The 20,229-nt window shown below is 43.9% G+C and overlaps 1 protein-coding gene across 1 annotated transcript in view; it reads right to left on the minus strand.

The window, feature by feature from the left end:
- tbce (tubulin folding cofactor E) overlaps window positions 1-20,229 on the minus strand; it is a 68,147-nt gene that overhangs the window by 23,340 nt on the left and 24,578 nt on the right. The window contains 7 exon segments of the mRNA XM_059982162.1: window positions 7,271-7,335; window positions 9,025-9,089; window positions 10,070-10,119; window positions 10,122-10,191; window positions 18,317-18,393; window positions 19,177-19,279; window positions 19,978-20,077. Coding sequence (XP_059838145.1) covers window positions 7,271-7,335; window positions 9,025-9,089; window positions 10,070-10,119; window positions 10,122-10,191; window positions 18,317-18,393; window positions 19,177-19,279; window positions 19,978-20,077 — 530 coding nt within the window.

Raw genomic sequence — 20,229 nt, forward strand, 5'->3', positions numbered from 1 at the left:
GATTGTCCCATTTACCTCCGAAAAGTAAATAATGGAAAAATTTACAAAAGAGAACAACTCCTCGATGTATTCTCCCGAATGCAAGTCATAAGTCTCCCTACTGAAGGAGAGATGATCAAAAGAGAAACCAGAAAATACCTCACACTGTCTCAGGCTTACATGGCCACCCAAAACAGGGCTGGGAAAAACCCATTTTTACCAGCACTGGGATAAACTTGCCCTTGACAACCATTGCCTAATGCAGTGATTGAGAGTTGTTGTACTATTTAAGCTTTGTCTGGTGGCCTGGGATAGATCAGCAGATTGAGCAGTTTACCGTGCACTGTTCAGGATGCCAACACGTCCAGAAGAAAGGCACTCAGAGCCGTCCAAATCCTAGAGTCAACTCCTACAGCCCCAGAACGTGAGACAGTTTCACAGCCACAAGTCTCACATGCTAGCAGTGACCCCAACCCCCTTGTCAGGAAAGACATTATTCCACAAGAATGTGTGTGTGTGTGTGTGTGTGTGTGTGTGTGTGTGTGTGTGTGTGTGTGTGTGTGTGTGTGTGTGTGTGTGTGTGTGTGTGTGTGTGTGTGTGTGTGTGTGTGTGTGTGTGTGTGTGTGTGTGTGTGTGTGTGTGTGTGTGTGTGTGTGTGTGTGTGTAATACTATAATCTAAGAGGCATTCTTTATTGAGTTGAAACTTATAGCTAAGCAGGGAGGAGAGTTGTGCATTTACTCTTTCAGCAATATTTGAGTAACATTTTAAAATATATTGTTTGATTTAGCATTCTTGTTTGTTTGAATTATTCATTACAGGTTATATGTAGAAATACATGAATGTATATGTCATCACACCACCACATGATAAGTGCACGTCATGCGTTATCTCCGACTCTTCTGTGTTCTTCTTTCGATTAGTTTTGGAGTTACAAATACAACAGGAAGGAAGAGGGAGGTGACCTGCAGGTGAGGAGAAGGATACAAGGGAAGCCAGAGGTGCAGGGTGCACTGGTGCCAGAAACTCAAAAGAACATAACAGTCCTTTACTGAAAACAGCTCCACAAATTTCTGCACATCAAAGTATTTCCTAGTAATATACCCGAAATGCCCAGTTCTATTTTTGGCAACGTGCCTAAATCTTCAACTTCCTAATCAGCTCAACATTGTCATATTTAAGGAAGTTTGTTCATTTTAGCTGTTACATACACTTCTAGGTAACAAGGGAGTAACACAATTCCCAAATGTGGAATCCCAGTCCAAAACGTGTGATATAAAGTCACTTAAGCCCAGTGCTTTCATCATAAATGTAAAGACCTATCGTGAAGTTTCTTAACTATTCTCCTCATTAAAGTCTATTGCTTTTATCCACAGCCCTCACCCTAATTTCTGTTCCTTTGACTCAGTTATATTGTTTACAAATGCTCACATGAAGCAAATGGAGACATTCTACAGGTAGTCCCTGAATTACGAACGTCTGACTTATGGACAACTCGTACTTATGAACTGAGGAAGGAGAACTTAGTCCGCCATTTTAAGTCAGATCGCGATGCCGTCCACCACTTTAAGTCCGGTCATGATGTCGTCTGCCATTTTAAGTCGTTGCCATTGACACTGTGTTGTGTGTGTAAATTTGTATTTGGTTTAAATTTTTGTTAGCAAGATTCACCCTGACCCCGACCCCACCGTTCCGGTTGGCTGGTGGCGCAATGAGATCAGCGCCGGGCTGGAGGACGGAGGTTCCCGAGTTTGATCTAGTGACAGACGCTCCCGAGCGCGTCAGGTTGATGTCGATCCAGTGACTCCGTACCATCCGTGCTGGGTTGATGTCGATCCAGTGACTCCGTACCATCCGTTCTGGGTTTATGTCGATCCAGTGACTCCGTACCATCCGTGCTGGGTTGATGTCGATCCAGTGACTCCGTACCATCCGTGCTGGGTTGATGTCGATCCAGTGACTCCGTACCATCCGTGCTGGGTTGATGTCGATCCAGTGACTCCGTACCATCCGTGCTGGGTTTATGTCGATCCAGTGACTCCGTACCATCCGTGCTGGGTTTATGTCGATCCAGTGACTCCGTACCATCTGTGCTGGGTTGATGTCGATCCAGTGACTCCGTACCATCCGTGCTGGGTTGATGTCGATCCAGTGACTCCGTACCATCCGTGCTGGGTTGATGTCGATCCAGTGACTCCGTACCATCCGTGCTGGGTTGATGTCGATCCAGTGACTCCGTACCATCCGTGCTGGGTTGATGTCGATCCAGTGACTCCGTACCATCTGTGCTGGGTTGATGTCGATCCAGTGACTCCGTACCATCCGTGCTGGGTTGATGTCGATCCAGTGACTCCGTACCATCCGTGCTGGGTTGATGTCGATCCAGTGACTCCGTACCATCCGTGCTGGGTTGATGTCGATCCAGTGACTCCGTACCATCCGTGCTGGGTTGATGTCGATCCAGTGACTCCGTACCATCCGTGCTGGGTTGATGTCGATCCAGTGACTCCGTACCATCCGTGCTGGGTTGATGTCGATCCAGTGACTCCGTACCATCTGTGCTGGGTTGATGTCGATCCAGTGACTCCGTACCATCCGTGCTGGGTTGATGTCGATCCAGTGACTCCGTACCATCCGTGCTGGGTTGATGTCGATCCAGTGACTCCGTACCATCCGTGCTGGGTTGATGTCGATCCAGTGACTCCGTACCATCCGTGCCGGGTTGATGTCGATCCAGTGACTCCGTACCATCCGTGCCGGGTTGATGTCGATCCAGTGACTCCGTACCATCCGTGCTGGGTTGATGTCGATCCAGTGACTCCGTACCATCCGTGCTGGGTTGATGTCGATCCAGTGACTCCGTACCATCCGTGCTGGGTTGATGTCGATCCAGTGACTCCGTACCATCTGTGCTGGGTTGATGTCGATCCAGTGACTCCGTACCATCCGTGCTGGGTTGATGTCGATCCAGTGACTCCGTACCATCCGTGCTGGGTTGATGTCGATCCAGTGACTCCGTACCATCTGTGCTGGGTTGATGTCGATCCAGTGACTCCGTACCATCCGTGCTGGGTTGATGTCGATCCAGTGACTCCGTACCATCCGTGCTGGGTTGATGTCGATCCAGTGACTCCGTACCATCCGTGCTGGGTTTATGTCGATCCAGTGACTCCGTACCATCCGTGCTGGGTTGATGTCGATCCAGTGACTCCGTACCATCCGTGCTGGGTTGATGTCGATCCAGTGACTCCGTACCATCCGTGCTGGGTTGATGTCGAGCTCACAACTCGACCTCGTTAAAAAAAAACACTGCCACCTCCAGTTTAAATTCCCACGTGGAATATTGTGGCGGATCAAATACCCAAACCCAGCACAGCCCCCACTTGTCCCACTTAGCCTGTCTCAGTGCGGTGGTCCTTAGGACCCAGCGGAGCTTGGGACCCGCCGCCCGCAGTGTTTCTGTTCCGGCGACGGGAAGCAATCACAATTGAAAATAAAGTGGAAATAATAAAGCGTCTGGAAAGAGGTGAAACATCATCGGTCATTGGAAAAGCGTTAGGCTACAGTCAGTCAACAATCAGAACAATTTTAAAGGATAAGGTGAGAATAATGGAGGATGTGAAAGGCCCTGCCCCAATGAAAGCTACAGTTATTACTAAGCAATGCAGTGGTTTGATTATTGGAATACATACGTTTCTTAAGTGTTTTATATGCATAGAAAGGTAAAATATATACTATATACAAAGACAAAAGTTTAACTAACTGATGCTAAATAATACCGGATGTACCTGTTCCGACTTACGTACAAATCCAACTTAAAGACGGTCTCAGGAACGGAACTCATTCGTAACCCGGGGACTGCCTGTACTACATTAACAGTGCTGTATAATGCAAGGCAATCTGGTCACAGTAGCACTGAGATGTGATGGCCTTTTTATTTAGGTTCGTAGGGATGGTTTTGGGGGCAGCATGGGAAGTTAGGGGACAGGTTTGAGGGGAATTAGAGATGAGGGGTAGTAAATGAAGAGGTCGAAATGCTCCATGGTTAAACATCAGAGGCCCTGGAAGTAGTGTTGGCAGACATTGAGGAGACCAGAGATCCCACCTGGATCAGAGGTCTATACAGGTGGCAAGTCTCAGGGAGAGTAGGGGAGAGGGGGGGAGAGAGGGGGGAGAGGAAGGGGGGGAGAGAGAGGAGAGAGAGAGGGGGGAGAGAGAGAGGGGGGAGAGAGAGAGAGGGGGGAGAGAGAGAGAGGGGGGAGAGAGAGAGAGGGGGGAGAGAGAGAGAGGGGGGAGAGAGAGGGGGAGAGAGAGGGGGGAGAGAGAGGGGGGGAGAGAGGGGGGAGAGGGGGGGAGAGAGGGGGAGAGAGGGGGGAGAGAGGGGGGAGAGAGGGGGGAGAGAGGGGGGAGAGAGGGGGGAGAGAGGGGGGAGAGAGGGGGGGAGAGAGGGGGGAGAGGGGGGGGAGGGGGGGAGAGAGGGGGGAGAGAGGGGCAGAGGGGGGAGGGGGGGAGGTGGGGAGAGGGGGAGGGGGAGAGAGGGGGGAGGGAGGGGGAGAGAGGGGGGAGGGAGGGGGAGAGAGGGGGGAGAGAGGGGGAGGGGGGGAGAGAGGGGGGAGAGAGGGGGAGGGGGGAGGGGGGGAGAGAGGGGGGGAGAGAGTGGGGGAGAGAGGAGGCAGAGAGGGGGAGAGAGACTGATTTCGTCTGTTGTTGTTGCTGCTGTTCTTCGGTTGAGCATTGCGGGCATGCTATGTTGGCATGGGAGTATGTATCAACATTCATGGGCTGCCCCAGCACATCTTTGGACTGTACTGGTTGTTGACCCAAATGACGCATTTCACTGTATGTTTCTATGTGTATGTGATAAATAAATCTGAATCTGAAAGTACTATGAAAGTGCTAAAAGTAACAAAAACATACTCTCCCACTAAGATTAGACACACTAAATTATTGTGAACCATTAAATATTAAATATTTGAATATTAAATATTCAACTCATGGGTCAAGTGATTGGGGATGTTTAAAGTAGAAGTTAACAGATTCTGGATTAGAAGGAGCGTCAAAGGTTATGGGGAGAGGGCAAGAAAATGTGGTTGAGAGAGATAATGAAGTAGCCATGATTAAATGGTGAAGCTGACTCAATGGGCTGAATGGCCCAATTCTGCTCCTATGTCATACGGTCGTTAAAATAGATGGAAGAGAACTTAAGGCTCAATTATCATCTCTGCTGAAAAGCACATCAATTTCAATCCTTGCTACTTTAGCCAAACAAGATTAAAGTTTTACACTTAATATTATTTGTCACATGTATACGAAAACATACATTGAAATGCATTGTTTGCATCAATGGCCAGCATTGTTGGGGCCATTAGGATGTGTTGGGGAGCAGCCTGCAAGTATCGCTATGCTTCCAGTGCCAACGTAGCATGCCCACAACACACCAACCTTACTCTGGAATGTGGGAGGGAACTGGGGCACCTGGAGCAAATCCACGTGGTCACGGGGAGAACATACAAACTCCTTACAGATAATGGCAGGAAATGAACCCCAATCGATGTAAAGTGTTGCACTAACCACGATTCTGCTGTTCCATCCATGTTCATAATATTCAACTATGTGTTAAGTAGCCCATTATAACCTGAAAGTAAACCCATCCCCCTCATCACGTATGGCCATTGCACAAAAGCTGAGTTTGGGTTCATTTATTATTCATATATAATAACACAGTAACAAGCCCAACAAGGTCGTACTGCCCAATTACACCCATGTGACTTACTAACCTGTCACCAGGAGGGAACTCGTGTGGTCATGGGGAGAACATACAAGCTCCTCACAGATAGCAGAGGGAATTGAAAGCTGATCGGTGACTGTTGGAACTTTAGCATGCTAACCATCATGCTACTGTGCCATTCAACCCTAACAAACTGACTACTTGCAGCGCAAGGATGCGGCTCAGCTGGTTGCTCTACTCTCTATACGTCCATTACTGTGTGGCTAGGCACAGCTCAAACACCATTTACAAACTTGCCAATGACACATCTATTGGGGGAATTTCAGATGGTGATGAGGAGGTGTACAGGAGCGAGATAGATCAGCTGGTTGAGTGGTGGCACAACAATAATCTTGCACTCAAAGTCAGTAAGGCCAAGAAATTGATTGAGGACTTCAGGAAGGGGAAGCTGAGGGAATACACACGAGCCCTCATCGAGGGATCAGTAGTGGAAAGGGTGAGCAGTTCCAAGTTCCTGGGTGTCAACATCTCTGAAAATGTATACTGGGCCTAACATACTGACGTAATTACAAAGAAGGCATGAAAGCAGCTATATTTCATTAGGAGTTTGGGAAGGTTTGATATGTCACCCAAAGCACTCAAAAATTTGTATAGATTAACTGTGAAGAGCATTCTAACTGGTTGCAGCACCATCTGGTAAGGAGGGGCCACTCCACAGGATCGGAAAAAGCAGTAGAAACTTGTAAACTCAGCCAGATCCATCATGGGCACTAGCCTCCCCACAAAAGGTGATGCCTCAAAAGTCTGCATCCATCATTACGGGCCCCCATCACCGAGCACACATCATATTCTCATTAATGCCATCAAAGGAGGTGGTATAGGAGCTTGAAGACATACACTCAATTCTTCAGGAACAGCTTCTTCCCTCCACCATCAGATATCTGAATGGACAATGAACCTACGAACAGTACCTCACCATTTTTTGCTGTCTTTTGCACTATTTATTGAAGTTAATTATATATATTTATTTCTTATTGTAATTAATGTCTTGTTTAAAAATTATTATGACATATTGCGATGTACTGCTGCAGCAAAACAACAAATTTCACACAGTACACACCAGTGATATTAAATCTGATTCTAGTTAGTTCCTAAGGCATGACAGACTGTGGGCATCAGTCAGTAGATGTGACCACCAGGAACAGAACCACCAGACATGCTGCCGCTGCGTCCTTGGCAGACATCAAAAACTTATTCCCACATCCCACATCCACATTCCCTTTTACTGCTCAGTAGGCTAACGGTCTTCAGCAATAAGTACATTTTCTCTTGGTTATCATCCCTCTCTGCAGTAATATAGAGAGTATCATCACTGTTGACATAGCTAAAATAAATGTCTCTAATCCTCTCACTGTTGACCTCTCCACTAAGGTAAATAGGTTTTCCGTATATCCCATCTAAAGGAAACAACCCCTTCCTACCTGGACTCTGCACTAAAAAGGACAGATATACTGTATATCCATTTTTTGCATTACTGAATGAAGTTTATAGAAAAATATTTACCTCTGCTATTCGATTCTTGTCGATAGCCAGAGATTTCAATTTGGGAAACATTGCTGTTTTACCATCTGTCAGGGAACAAAAGATAAAAATTAGATTTGATTTATTTGTCACACAAACATCAAAACATACAACGAGATACACTGTTTTGCGTCATTAACCAACATAGTCGGAGTATGCGCTGGGGGTAGGCCACAAGCGTCAGCATACTTACCAGCACTTTGAGCTGATGTCAACATAGCATTCTCACAACTTACTAAATGTGGAACCACCCAGAGGAACACATTCAGTCACGGGGAGAACAGACAAACCCCTTACAGACGGAGGTGAGAATTGAACCCCAATCCGTGATCACTAGTGCTGTAAAGTGATTGCACTAACCACTACACTACAGTGTTGTCCCAGTCCAATCAGATGCATACTTAACCTCACAACCTACCTCACTGTGACCTTACCTTGCACCTTACTGTGTACCAGCACTGCACTTTCTCTGTACTTTTAACACTTCATTCTGCATCATTAATGTTTTTCTTTATATTACGTCAATGCACTATTGTAATGAATTGATCTGTATGAACAGTTTTTCTACTGTATTTCAGTAAATCTGACAATAAACCTATTTACCAGCTACGAAATGAAGAGAATTCATTGAGTACTGGAAGACTTCCAGCTGAACTGCAGATTAGGATGTCTCTGCAGAAGGGACCAATACAGAAATTAACTAGCAGCTCCCCAATGGAATCCAAAGAGTATAGGCATCTGATATTTATAAACTTGTTGTTAGTGGATCTAAATTGGAGACCATTGGTACAGTTCCCAACCCTGCACAGAAGTAAGTGAAACAGGCAGCAAATTCAGAAATTGGAGGAGTAAAATAATTTGACAGTCGTAGTGCAGGATTCCCTAAAGATTAACTTACAGCTTGAGTCAATAGTAAGGAAGGCAATGAAATGTTCGCATTAATTTTGAGAGTATTAGAATATAGAAGCAAAAATATAAGGCTTTAAAAACCACTGGTCAGACTGCATTTGGACTACTGTGAGCAATTATTGGGCCCATACCTATGAAAGGACGTGCTGGCATTGGAGAGGGTCCAGATGAGGTTCACCAGAATGATCCCAGGAATAAAAGGGTTAACATATAAGGAGCATTTGATGGCTGTGGGCCTGCACTACCTGGAGTTTAGTAGAATGAAGATCTTTTTGAAATCTATTGAATATTGAAAGATTTCGATAGAATGGATGAGGATGTTTCCTATAGAGGGGGATTCTCGGGACAGAGGGCACAGCTCTCAAAATGAAAGGACATCTCTTTAGAACAGAGTTGAGGAGGAATTCCTTTAGTCGGAGGCGTGAAATTGTGGAATTAATTGTCACAGATGGCTGTAGAGGCCAAGATATTCAGTTTATTTAAAGCAGAGGTTGATAAATTGTTCAACATTATAGGGAGAAGGCAGCAGAATGGACTTGAGTGAGATTAAAAAATCAGCCATGATCAGATGGTAGAGCAGACTCAATGAGCTGAATGGCTTAATTCTGCTCATGTGCCTTATGGTCTTATGAAAAAGAAAAGAGATGTTGCTCTCAGCTACCACCTGGTACCCACGTGGGCAGAGATGAGACTGATACTGGTTAGAAAAACCTCCTTCTAAGCTACTGCAGATAGATTTCAGAGTCTGATGGCACAACTTTTATGATTTGTAGGGCAAGAGGATTAAAACCAAAACAAATTCTCTAAATGTACTAATTTTCACATACCTGGTTGAACATCATCAAAATACAATGAGGTTAACCCAGTATTTGACAATATGAGCTGCTCCAATCTGAAACGACAGAGAAGTGAGATCGCTAAACTGAATTAAATCATAACCTACTCTGATGGTGAAAGTCAGGGTCCATGAGGCAGATTCCCAAATTGAAAATTTCCACAGTATTTAACTAAAGGTTCTGAAATTGTCCCCTTGTGTAGTTATTACAACAAGAAAGCTCTTAATATTGGGGGAAAAAACAAAGGAAGAGAAGAGAAGAAAAAAATAACGCTCATTTCTCTAGTGACATACACAAGGTCTTTCACTGCACCTTGAAGTCTCTTGTAATAGTCACTGTGGTACTGCAAGAAACACTGCAGTAAATTTTGGATTCAGCAAAATCCATGGCTTTGAATGTATCAGCAATAAATGTCAATGAAAAAATGAAGGAGTTAAAAAAAAAAGAGTAATTTACCTCCAAATAATAACACGGTGCTTTGGAATAACATTACCAAGGGAAGTTAATTTATGGAGGAAGAACTGCATTTATGTGCTGAGGGAAGTGACAGGTTCAGTAAAGATCCACACACAGATCCTTCACACGGCAAGTAAAGGTGAGTGTGGGTTCCTGAGGGAAGTGACAGGTTCAGTAAAGATCCACACACAGATCCTTCACACGGCAAGGAAAGGTGAGGGTGGGTTTCTGAGGGAAGTGACAGGTCCAGTAAAGATCCACACACAGATCCTTCACACGGCAAGTAAAAGTGAGGGTGGGTTTCCACACACAGATCCTTCACACAGCAAGTAAAGGTGAGGGTGGGTTTCTGAGTGAAGTGACAGGTTCAGTAAAGATCCACACACAGATCTTTCACACGGCAAGTAAAGGTGAGGGTGGGTTTCTGAGGGCAGTGACAGGTCCAGTAAAGATCCACACACAGATCCTTCACACAGCAAGTAAAAGTGAGGGTGGGTTTCCACACACAGATCCTTCACACGGCAAGTAAAGGTGAGGGTGGGTTTCTCTTGGAGCTCCAACACAAGGAACAGCCTCTAACCTTGGCAAGTATGCAATGTGCACCAGCTGATCCGCACCAGCCAGTGGATTAGCTGATCCGCACCAGCCAGTGGATTGGAGCTGAGGTCCAGTAACGTCAGGTTCTGCAGAACTCCAACTGGCCTGGAAACAAGGCACAGGATTAATGAAACAATGCAGTAGAAAGCGCGCGCGCGCACTCACACATAAACACAGTCTGTTCCATCTCAGGAAAAGTACAAAGCAATTTTGGATATACCAACTAGCTACAAAATATTGTATTATATCAAGCAATGTACAACTGAGGGACTTCCTGCTGATAGAGATAATAGAACACTACAGCACAGAAACAGGCCCTTCAGCCCATCTAGTTCATGCTGAACTGTTACTCTTTATCCATCAACCTGCACCTGGAATATAGCCCTTCGTACCCGTCTGTTCTGTGTACTTATCCAAATGTCTAAATGTTACAATCGAACCTGCAACAACCACTACTGCTGGCAGCTTGTTCCACACTCGAACCACTTTCTGAATGAAGTAGTTCTGGCTAAAGTGCCCATGCAGGCAGAACAGAGAACAGAGAGTCTAGGGTCTCACCCAGCACAGACTCAACTCTTGGATTATCTTTAATAAGCCATAGAGAATCAAAGAGCAATTTCATAGATTATTTCTCTCATATCGGAAGGCTTTTGTTTTTAGCACTGAGATCACATAGTTTTGGGGTGGAACAAACACGTCACACGTCATGGCACTGGAGGTGTCTCGGTAAGTGAGACAAGCTGCTTGGACCAGAGGACTTCCTCCAGTTCGTCACTGGGAGCTGAAGAGCTGTCACTTGACAGTGGATCTGGAAGGTGAGCAGCAGTTAATGCCAAGGAAAAGGCTTCAGCCTCTCCTGCACATCCCAACAGTTACTTTGATCTGCCAGTTCTCTAATTTCATCTATCAGCATTGGTTTTTCAAAACCTTAACACTTCTTAAACATTTTTCAATCTTGAGTTTTGAAATTTTCCATCCTCCCATCAAATTTCTCGGCATAAGTTCCAGTCTTCCTCTATGCTGTGTGCAAACCTACTGACCTTAGCTCTAACTTTACAAAAGAGAACAGCGCAGCACAGTACAGGCTCTTTGGTTCATGATGTTGACCTGCTCTGAGTCCAATCCAACCCTTCCCTCCTACATAGCCCATTTTTGTCACCCATTTGCCATCATGCTGTCATGTAGTGTCATGTCCCTTATTCCAAAAGAAATTGTTTCTTTCGGCATATCCTTTAATCATCTTTAATCCTTCAACTGGATCAAGAACAGTGCAAATGACCTCATAATTAAATCTGCTTAAACTTTGGGCCCATGGTTTATCCAAAAGTCATCTCTGATGGAATAAGATTGGTGTGAGGGTGGAAAGGAGGAAGAGGGAAAATGGCTCAAAAACCCAGAAATTAACTGCACATAAAGCAGCAACCAAATGAATGATGCACAGCAAGCTTCAATATTACAACTCTAAAGATTAAATGATCAAAATGGTGAACAGATTTATGTTAAGCCTACATGGAAGAAGCATGAACGAAAATGGTTCCCAAAATGGGTGATATCATCCCCTAGAGGGCAGTGGCTGTTTCTGAGGAGGTGATAAAGGGGCCAGTGAGGGGGTGCTCGGTAGCAAGGGGCCAGCTGAAGGATTACAGTCTTAATTTAAGAAATTAATTATTATATGCATTTCATCCTCAGTGTCTCATAATTGACAACAGAGATCATATAATCAACTCTTGCTAACCCATTGTTCTCTTACTTTGCTTGAAGCATGTTATAGTTGTTGAAAAGCGATGTGACACTTCTGTAAACACAAAGTACACTGCAGATGCTGTGGTCAAAGCAACACGTACAAAAGCTGGAGGAACTCAGCAGGTCGGGCAGCATCCATGGAAACTAGCAGACAACATTTTGGGCTGAGACCCTTCGTCAGGACGAAGCCTGACGAAGGGTCTCAGCCCGAAATGTTGACTGCTCATTTCCAGGGATGCTGCCCGACTTGCTGAGTTCCTCCAGCGTGTTGTATGTGACACTTCTGTATTTGGCATATCGTGAAAAATCTGGCCCAAAGAAATTGTGTTATTTTTGGTCCTGGCTTGTGCATTATTGCTGTTTACTACTGTAGTGCAGTGTTATCTAGTACAATTCCCAGATTCTACTCACACAGTGAAGCAATTCCTGTGATACGGCGTTCATTGGGGTAAAGTCCCGAATGGTCCCGCATTTCTGTAGCCCACAGCCCAACTGAGATATCGCTGCCCCACGTTATGTACCTTTAGGCAAAGAGCCAGGTTTTCCTGAACTACGATGACATTATAACTTTACTGGTTACAGCGCTTGAGGTTGGACTAAAACAATAAACGATTGACCACAGTCACTGATCCATAATCAAAACAGCAGAAACAGACCAAACAAAAAAGGTGTAGACAGTGTAGTGTGGAGTATCTGAAATATGGATTTATACCAGCATCAAGCAACAAACACCAGACAATGAGTCTGTTGTGTGAAAATGCTGTTCAAATGAGGTAATGAAACCGTCCAGGCTCCTTGAACATTTGAAGAGAATGCACTCTAATAAGCAAACAAGAACGGCTTATTTTCTGTCACTTTGTGAAAACTTTCAGAAATGGAAAACACTTCAAAAACATGTTTCTCAGCACTTCACAACAAAACAGTGATGGCCTTCATACAACATTTCATTGCTAAATCGGGAAAGCCCCATACAATTGGAGAAGAACTGATTCTGCCAGCAGTATGGGAGGTTCTGAGTACATTTTTGCATAAGTCACCAGACCAAATAACTAAAGCGATTTCACTCAGCGACAACTTTGTTCAAAGACGAAGAGATGAAATGTCTCAGAATATGGACAACATAGTTAGGGTAACAGTGTGTGTTCTGCATTTGGATCAGTCAACTTTGCCAGGCAAAAACCCTTTGCTTCTTGGTGAGGTTTGCTTCAAAGCATGGCTCAAGAATTGTTATCTGCAAAGGGGACTAGAAACAGATACAAAGGGGGAGTCAATATTTCGAGTTGTTGGGCAATTTTTCAAAGGGAAGGACATTCTGCTCACCAACATTCCTGCTTGTGCAACAGCCCATCTGTTGGGTTTATTGCTTTCTTGAAAAATCTGTACCTAACGCATTTACCATTCAGTGTGTAACTCACAGACATCTCGTCGCAAAAAACCTAATTCACCTAATGATATCACAGCAGTAAGTAAAATCAAGTCTCTTGCTCTCAAATCTCGACTATTTTGAGAGCTTTATATTGAGAATGATGAACAGCTTAAACGCTTTCTATAGTACACAGAAGTCAGATGGCACACAAAAGTAAACTGCTTGCGACACGTGCTTTCTGAAACTTTGATAACATTATTTAAAGACTCGTTGGCTTCATTCAGTAATCAACTAAAGAATATTAAGCATGACATTGCTTATTTGTCAGAATTATTCACAAAGTTCAATGAAATCAATCTTTAATTGTAAGGAAATGATATGAATCTTTTCAAAGTCAAATCAGTCATCTCCACACTTATGTCCAAGTTAACCCTATTTAAGTGTAACATTGGCCATCTCGACCTTTCCCAATTTCCGAGCCTCTCTGAGTTGGAAGAGAAAGAAAGAATACCGGATGATGACTGTCAAGTATACACAGCCCACATGGGTCAGCTGCTTAAAGACATGTCAGAGAGATTTTAGGAATTTCTCTTGGTCCAAATTCCAGATTGGGTAATAAATCCACTCCTGCACACTTGTAATAAAGAATTAACAGAAGAAGATGCGACCTTGAACGGAAGGTAATGTTCGGTCAAGACTTATCAAATCAGTCAAATCATACCAAGACTTTTGGATGTAGAAAGAAATCTCCGAACGCTATCCTGCATTGTGGAAAAAGGTCAAAATGTGCTTTATTGCCTTTCCAACATATTTAGTGGAAAGTGGTTTCAGAGTAGTCACCCAACTTTTTTCAAAGCAATGAAACAGACTGCAATTTACTGAATTGTAGGGATTTGAAACTCCGTCCGAGTGACATTCAGCCTGATGTTGAGAAGTTGATTTTTGCAATTCTTTGTCACTGCTTTGAACTTGCCATTCCTATTTTCTTTTACTGTGCATTGTAAATCAAAACTATTCATAGTTTTTATATAACAACTGGAAAAAGAAATGAGGGTGCTGGGGTTGTGGTCTGGAAGCCAACTCAAAAAAAGTTTGGAAACCACTGATCTAGAGTTAATGGACAAGGTTTTAATCTGAAGGCTTTGTCTAAAGTTAGACATTTGAATGAATTTCACAGACCCATTTAGTCCAGTATCTTCCTGAAAACGCAGTTTAAAGCAACTTTTGAGTTGAGTCAGCCAGGTAGCTAATCCTCCTTTTGTGACCCACAACTATCATTGGTGTGAATCAAATTGCTTTTAAATCGAAGCAAGAGGCGAAGAGGGAATAAGTAAAGGCATCTCGGAGAGAAGCCTTTTTTTTAAACTGATCGGGGAAAAGAGGCTAAACTGCACAGGCGCGTGATGTAGCACGCCAAAGGTTTAAAAAAAAGACCGCCATATACAGCAGCCATTGTCGGAGTGGACTGAGGCAGAGTGGGACAGCTTTGGCTCAACAGGCTTCGGCGTGAACAGGCAGAGGTTTGAACAGGGTACGACTGCGCAAGCGCGTGAAAGTCAGTCTCTGAGATCAGCGGGAGAATTTAAAAAGTGAGCAGAGGCTGAGGACGAGCTTCACTCCAAGTGAGGTAAGGCCGGGTAAGTTCCTTTAATTAATCTAATTAGCTTAGGAGTAGGTAATGGAGGCAGAAGTTAGGGCAGTTGAGTGCTCCGTTTGCAGTATGTGGGAAGTCAGGGTGAGCACAATTGTCCCTGATGACTACACCTGCAAAAGGTGCATCCAGTTGCAGCTCCTGACAAACCGTGTTAGGGAACTGGAGCTGGAGCTGGATGAACTTCGGATCATTCGGGAGGCAGAGACAGAAATAGACAGGAGTTTCAGGGAGATAATCACCCCTAAGAGTCAGGAGATAGATAGCTGGGTGACTGTCAGGAGAGGGAAGGAGAATAGACAGAATGAGCAGAGCACCCCTGCGGCCATTCCCATCAATAATAAGTATACAGTTTTGGATACTGTTGGTGGGGACGACCAGGGACAAGTTGCAGTGGTTGCATCTCTGGCATTGAGACTGGACCCTCAGCTCAGAAGGGAAGGAGGGAAAAGAGGAGCGCAGTATTGATAGGGGATTCGATAGTTAGGGGGACAGATAAGAGGTTCTGTGGAAGCGATCGAGAGTTCCGAATGGTCTGTTGCCTCCCTGGTGCCAGGGTCCACGATATCTCAGATCGAGTTCTCGGTATTCTCAAGAGGGAGGTTGAGCAGCCAGATGTCAAGGTCCATGTAGGGACCAATGACATGGGTAGGAAGAGTGAGGAGGTCCTGAAAGGTGAGTTTAGGGAGTTAGACATCAAGTTAAAGGATAGGACCTCCAGGATAGCAATCTCAGGATTGCTACCAGTGCCATGTGCAGGCGGGTTTAGAAATAGTAAGATAGTGCAGATCAACACATGGCTGAAGACATGGTGCAGGAGGGAGGGCTTCAGATTTATAGATAATTGGGCAGTTTTCCAGGGAAGGTGGGACCTGTTCTGGTGGGACAGTTTACATCTGAACTGGAGAGGGACAAATATTCTTGCAGGTAGGTTTGCTAGAGAGGCTCCAGTGGATTTAAACTAGATACAGGGGGGGGAGAGGACCCAGAGTGTAGGAACAGATGTATGGGAGAAAGTTGTTTGCACCGTTAGAGATAAACAGAGAGGAAGAGGTGGAGAATTTCTTAAATGCAGTTATTTTAATGCTAGGAGCATTGAAAGAAAGGTGGATGAGCTTAGAGCATGGATTGATACCTGGAAATATGATGTTGTAGCTATTAGTGAAACATGGTTGCAGGAGGGGTGTGATTGGCAACTAAATATTCCTGGATTTCATTGCTTCAGGTGTGATAGAATCAGAGGTGCTCTTGCAGGATAGATTAGAGGGCTCGTCTAGGGAGGCTATTTGGGTGGAATTGAGGAATGGGAAAGGTGTAGTATCACTTATAGGGGTGTATCATAGACCACCTAATGGGTAGTGAGAATTGGAGGAGAAAATTTGTAAGGAGATAGAAGATATTTGTAGTAAGCACAGGGTTGTGATTGTGGGAGATTTTAATTTTCCGCATATAGACTGGGAAGCCCATACTGTAAAAAGGCTGGATGGTTTGGAGTTTGTAAAATGTGTGCAGGATAGTTCTTTGCAGCAATACGTAGAGGTACCAACCAGAGAAGGGGCAGTGTTGGATCTCCTGTTAGAGAATGAGAAAGGTCAGGTGATGGAGGTATGTTTTGGGGAGCACTTCGGGTCCAGTGATCACAATGCCATTAGTTTCAACATAATTATGGAGAAGGATAGGACTGGATCCAGGATTGAGATTTTTGATTGGAGAAAGACTAACTTTGAGTAGATGCAAAAGGATTTAGAAGGAGTGGATTGGGACAATTTGTTTTATGGGAAGGATGTAATAGAGAAATGGAGGTCATTTAAAGGTGAAATTTTGAGGGTACAGAATCTTTATGTTCCTGTTAGCTTGAAAGGAAAGGTTAAAAGTTTGAGAGAGCCATGGTTTTCAAGGGATATTGGAAACGTGGTTTGGAAAAAGAGAGAGATCTACAATAAATATAGGCAGCATGGAGTGAATGAGGTGCTCGAGGAATATAAAGAATGTATGAAGAATCTTGAGAAAGAAATTTGAAAAGCTAAAAGAAGATACGAGGTTGCTTTGGCAAGTAAGGTGAAAGTAAATCCAAAGGGTATCTGCAGTTATATAAACAGCAAAAAGATGGTGAGGGATAAAATTGATCCCTTAAAGAATCAGAGTGGACAGCTACGTGTGGAGCCAAGAGAGAGGGGGGGAATTTTGAACAATTTCTTTTCTTCGGTATTCACTAAGGAGAAGGATATTGATTTGTGTAAGGTAAGGGAAACAAGTAGGGAAGTTATGGAAACTATGATGATTAAAGGAGAGGAAGTGTTGACGCTTTTAAGGAATATAATAGTGGATAAATCTCCGGGTCCTGATAGGATATTCCCTGGGACCTTGAGGGGAGTTAGTGTAGAAATAGCAGGGGCTCTGACAGAAATATTTCAAATGTCATTAGAAACGGGAATGGTGTCGGAGGATTGGCATATTGCTCATGTTGTTCCATTGTTTAATAAGGGTTCTAAGAGTGGTAAATTGGATTAGTAAGCATGCAGATGATACGAAGATAGGTGGCGTTGTGGATAATGAAGTAGGTTTTCAATGCTTGCAGACAGATTTAGGCCAGTTAGAAGAGTGGGCTGAAAGATGGCAGATGAAGCTTAATGCTGATAAGTGTGAGGTGCTACGTTTTGGTAGGAATAATCAAAATAGGACATACATGGTAAATGGTAGGGCATTGAAGAATGCAGTAGAACAGAGTGATCTAGGAATAATGGAGCATAGTTCCCTGAAGGTGGAATCTCATGTGGATAGGGTGGTGAAGAAAGCTTTTGGTATGCTGGCCTTTATTAATCAGAGCATTGAGTATTGGAGTTGGGATGTAATGTTAAAATTGTACAAGGCATTGGTGAGGCCAAATTTGGAGTACTGTGTACAGTTCTGGTCACCAAATTATAGGAAAGATGTAAACAAAATAGAGAGAGTACAGAGGAGATTTACTAGAATGTTACCTGGGTTTCAGCACCTAAGTTACAGAGAAAGGTTGAACAAGTTAGGTCTTTATTCTTTGGAGTGTAGAAAGTTGAGGGGGGACTTGATCGAGGCATTTAAAATTATGAGAGGATAGATAGAGTTGACGTTGATAGTCTTTTTCCATTGACAGTAGGGGAGATTCAAACAAGAGGTCATGAGTTGAGAGTTAGGGGGCAAAAGTTTAGGGGTAACACGAGGGGGAATTTCTTTACTCAGAGAGTGGTAGCTGTGTGGAACAAGCTTCCAGTAGTAGTAGAGGCAGGTTTGATATTGTCATTTAAAGTAAAATTGGATAGGTATATGGACAGGAAAGGAATGGAGGGTTATGAGCTGAGTGCAGGTTGGTGGGACTAGGTGAGAGTAAGCGTTCAGCACGCACTAGAAGGGCCGAGATGGCCTGTTTCCGTGCTGTAATTGTTATATGGTGAAGCATTGCATATAATAAAGATACAAAACAAATTTAGTTTTACCTTTCCAATACAGAGATGGTGTTAGATGACAAATGGGCTCTTTCAAGCACTGGCCACATTGGGGCACATTCTAGAACCTGCAGGGAGATCAGAATTAGCCCAGTCAAAGTCAAAGTAAACTTATAATCAAAGTACATATACAGTATAATACCTTGAGATTTATTTGCATTTACAGGAAAATAGTGAAATACAATAGAATTTATGAAAAACTATATATAAACAAAGATTGACAAAGAACCAATGTACAAAAGGGAACTTCATCATTCAGATGGTGGTGAGAGCGTGGAATAAGCTGCCAATGGAGTGGTGGATGTGGTTTCAACTGTAACATTTAAGAAAAGTTTGGATAAATATACAAGGACTGTGAAGGGCTATAGTCTAGGTGTGGGATAATGGGACCAGGCAGAACAACAGCCAGCATAGTCTAGATGGGCAGAAGGGCCTATTTCTGTGCTATATGCTCCAATATTCTGACATGGCAACAGTGACAGCTGTGAACAAAAGTTGCACCATTTTTATTGGAAAGCCTTTTAACTCTTGGGATTCACCTTCGAGGTAGTCCTAATGCTGATTGGTTTACGTGTAGATTAAGGAAGAGTACATGAAGGGGTAACTAAGACAGGTACAATTAATCTGCAAGAGGTTGAAGAGCTTGTTTTGGTACTGTATGACTGATTAATTGTGGGAACATTGTAGAGATCATAAAAGTGATTCTGGAGATTGTGCAATCGGTTCAGTATTGAGGGAGGCAAAGGTGGTGCTGAAGATATATTGTGACATTTTGCAGGCAGCTCATAGACGTACTAGTCTTGTGTCACAACCCTTCAATCAGATCATGAAAGAAACAGCATCAGCATTACCTGGGCCCATGTCAGTCCGTTGTACTGGATGGCTAAGCTCTTCAGGTTGGCAAAGGCATCAGAGAGTGAGACTGGATTAGAAATGAGCATCAACTTGTTTTGACTAATGGGAAATGGAAAACCATAAATAAGGTCACTGAAAGCAAAACCTGCATAACCCTATCCTGAAGTTGGCTGAGGAATCCCCTATCGATTAGTTAAAACTAGGTAGATCAATTAACAAAGAAACACAGGATGTGCTGATCCAGTTGCATGGATCAGTTACTTGTTGTCACATACCCAAAGGCAGATACTTGCACTGTAAGCATAATCAGGCTTCATCTTTTAATTGTTAAGCACAAGACCAAGCAGTACAGAGGGGAAGTCAATCCTCCGCCTCTCCTTTTCCATTCCACATTCTGGTTTTCCTTTCACCCTATCTTCTCACTGCCCTCTGGTTCCTCTCTTCCTTCCCTTTCTTCCAAGGTCCACTGCCCTTTCTTATCTGATTCCTTCATCTTCAGCCCTTTACCCCTTCCACCTATCATCTTCCAGCTTCTTACTTCATCCACCGCCCCCCCCCCCCATCTCACTGGCCCTTGTGCCAGCTCGTACAGACCTCCAATCCTGGCACTTGCTAAACTGGGAGAGGGGGGCACCAACCCTCATCTAATCTAAGCAGCTCAATGCCCCATTAAGCTCTACCTGCCCCTGGAGAGTGTGGAAACTCACTTGTCACCTCAGAACTGTCCTGGAGCAGGACATAATCAACTTCGAAGGATCATCTAAGAAGTTCTTCAGCAATTTACATTGATTTTATACCTGAGGTCTAGATGTTCCAGTTTTCTTAAGTGCCGAGTAATTTGTGCTACTTGATCCCAGGACACAAACAGGTTCTTGGCCAAATTCAGCTCTATCACATCTGAAAGAACATGGTGAAGGAATGGATTCGGCAAACCTGCATTATTTGTGCTCGAGATTCGGTGACCATATCTTGCAATGCCCTGATTGGAGCCACAAATTCATTCTCTATTCAAAAGTTGAGCTGTAACCTATCTTACACAGAACACCACA

This window comes from Hypanus sabinus, chromosome 10 (genome assembly GCF_030144855.1).
Source record: "Hypanus sabinus isolate sHypSab1 chromosome 10, sHypSab1.hap1, whole genome shotgun sequence".
Lineage (NCBI taxonomy): Eukaryota > Metazoa > Chordata > Chondrichthyes > Myliobatiformes > Dasyatidae > Hypanus > Hypanus sabinus.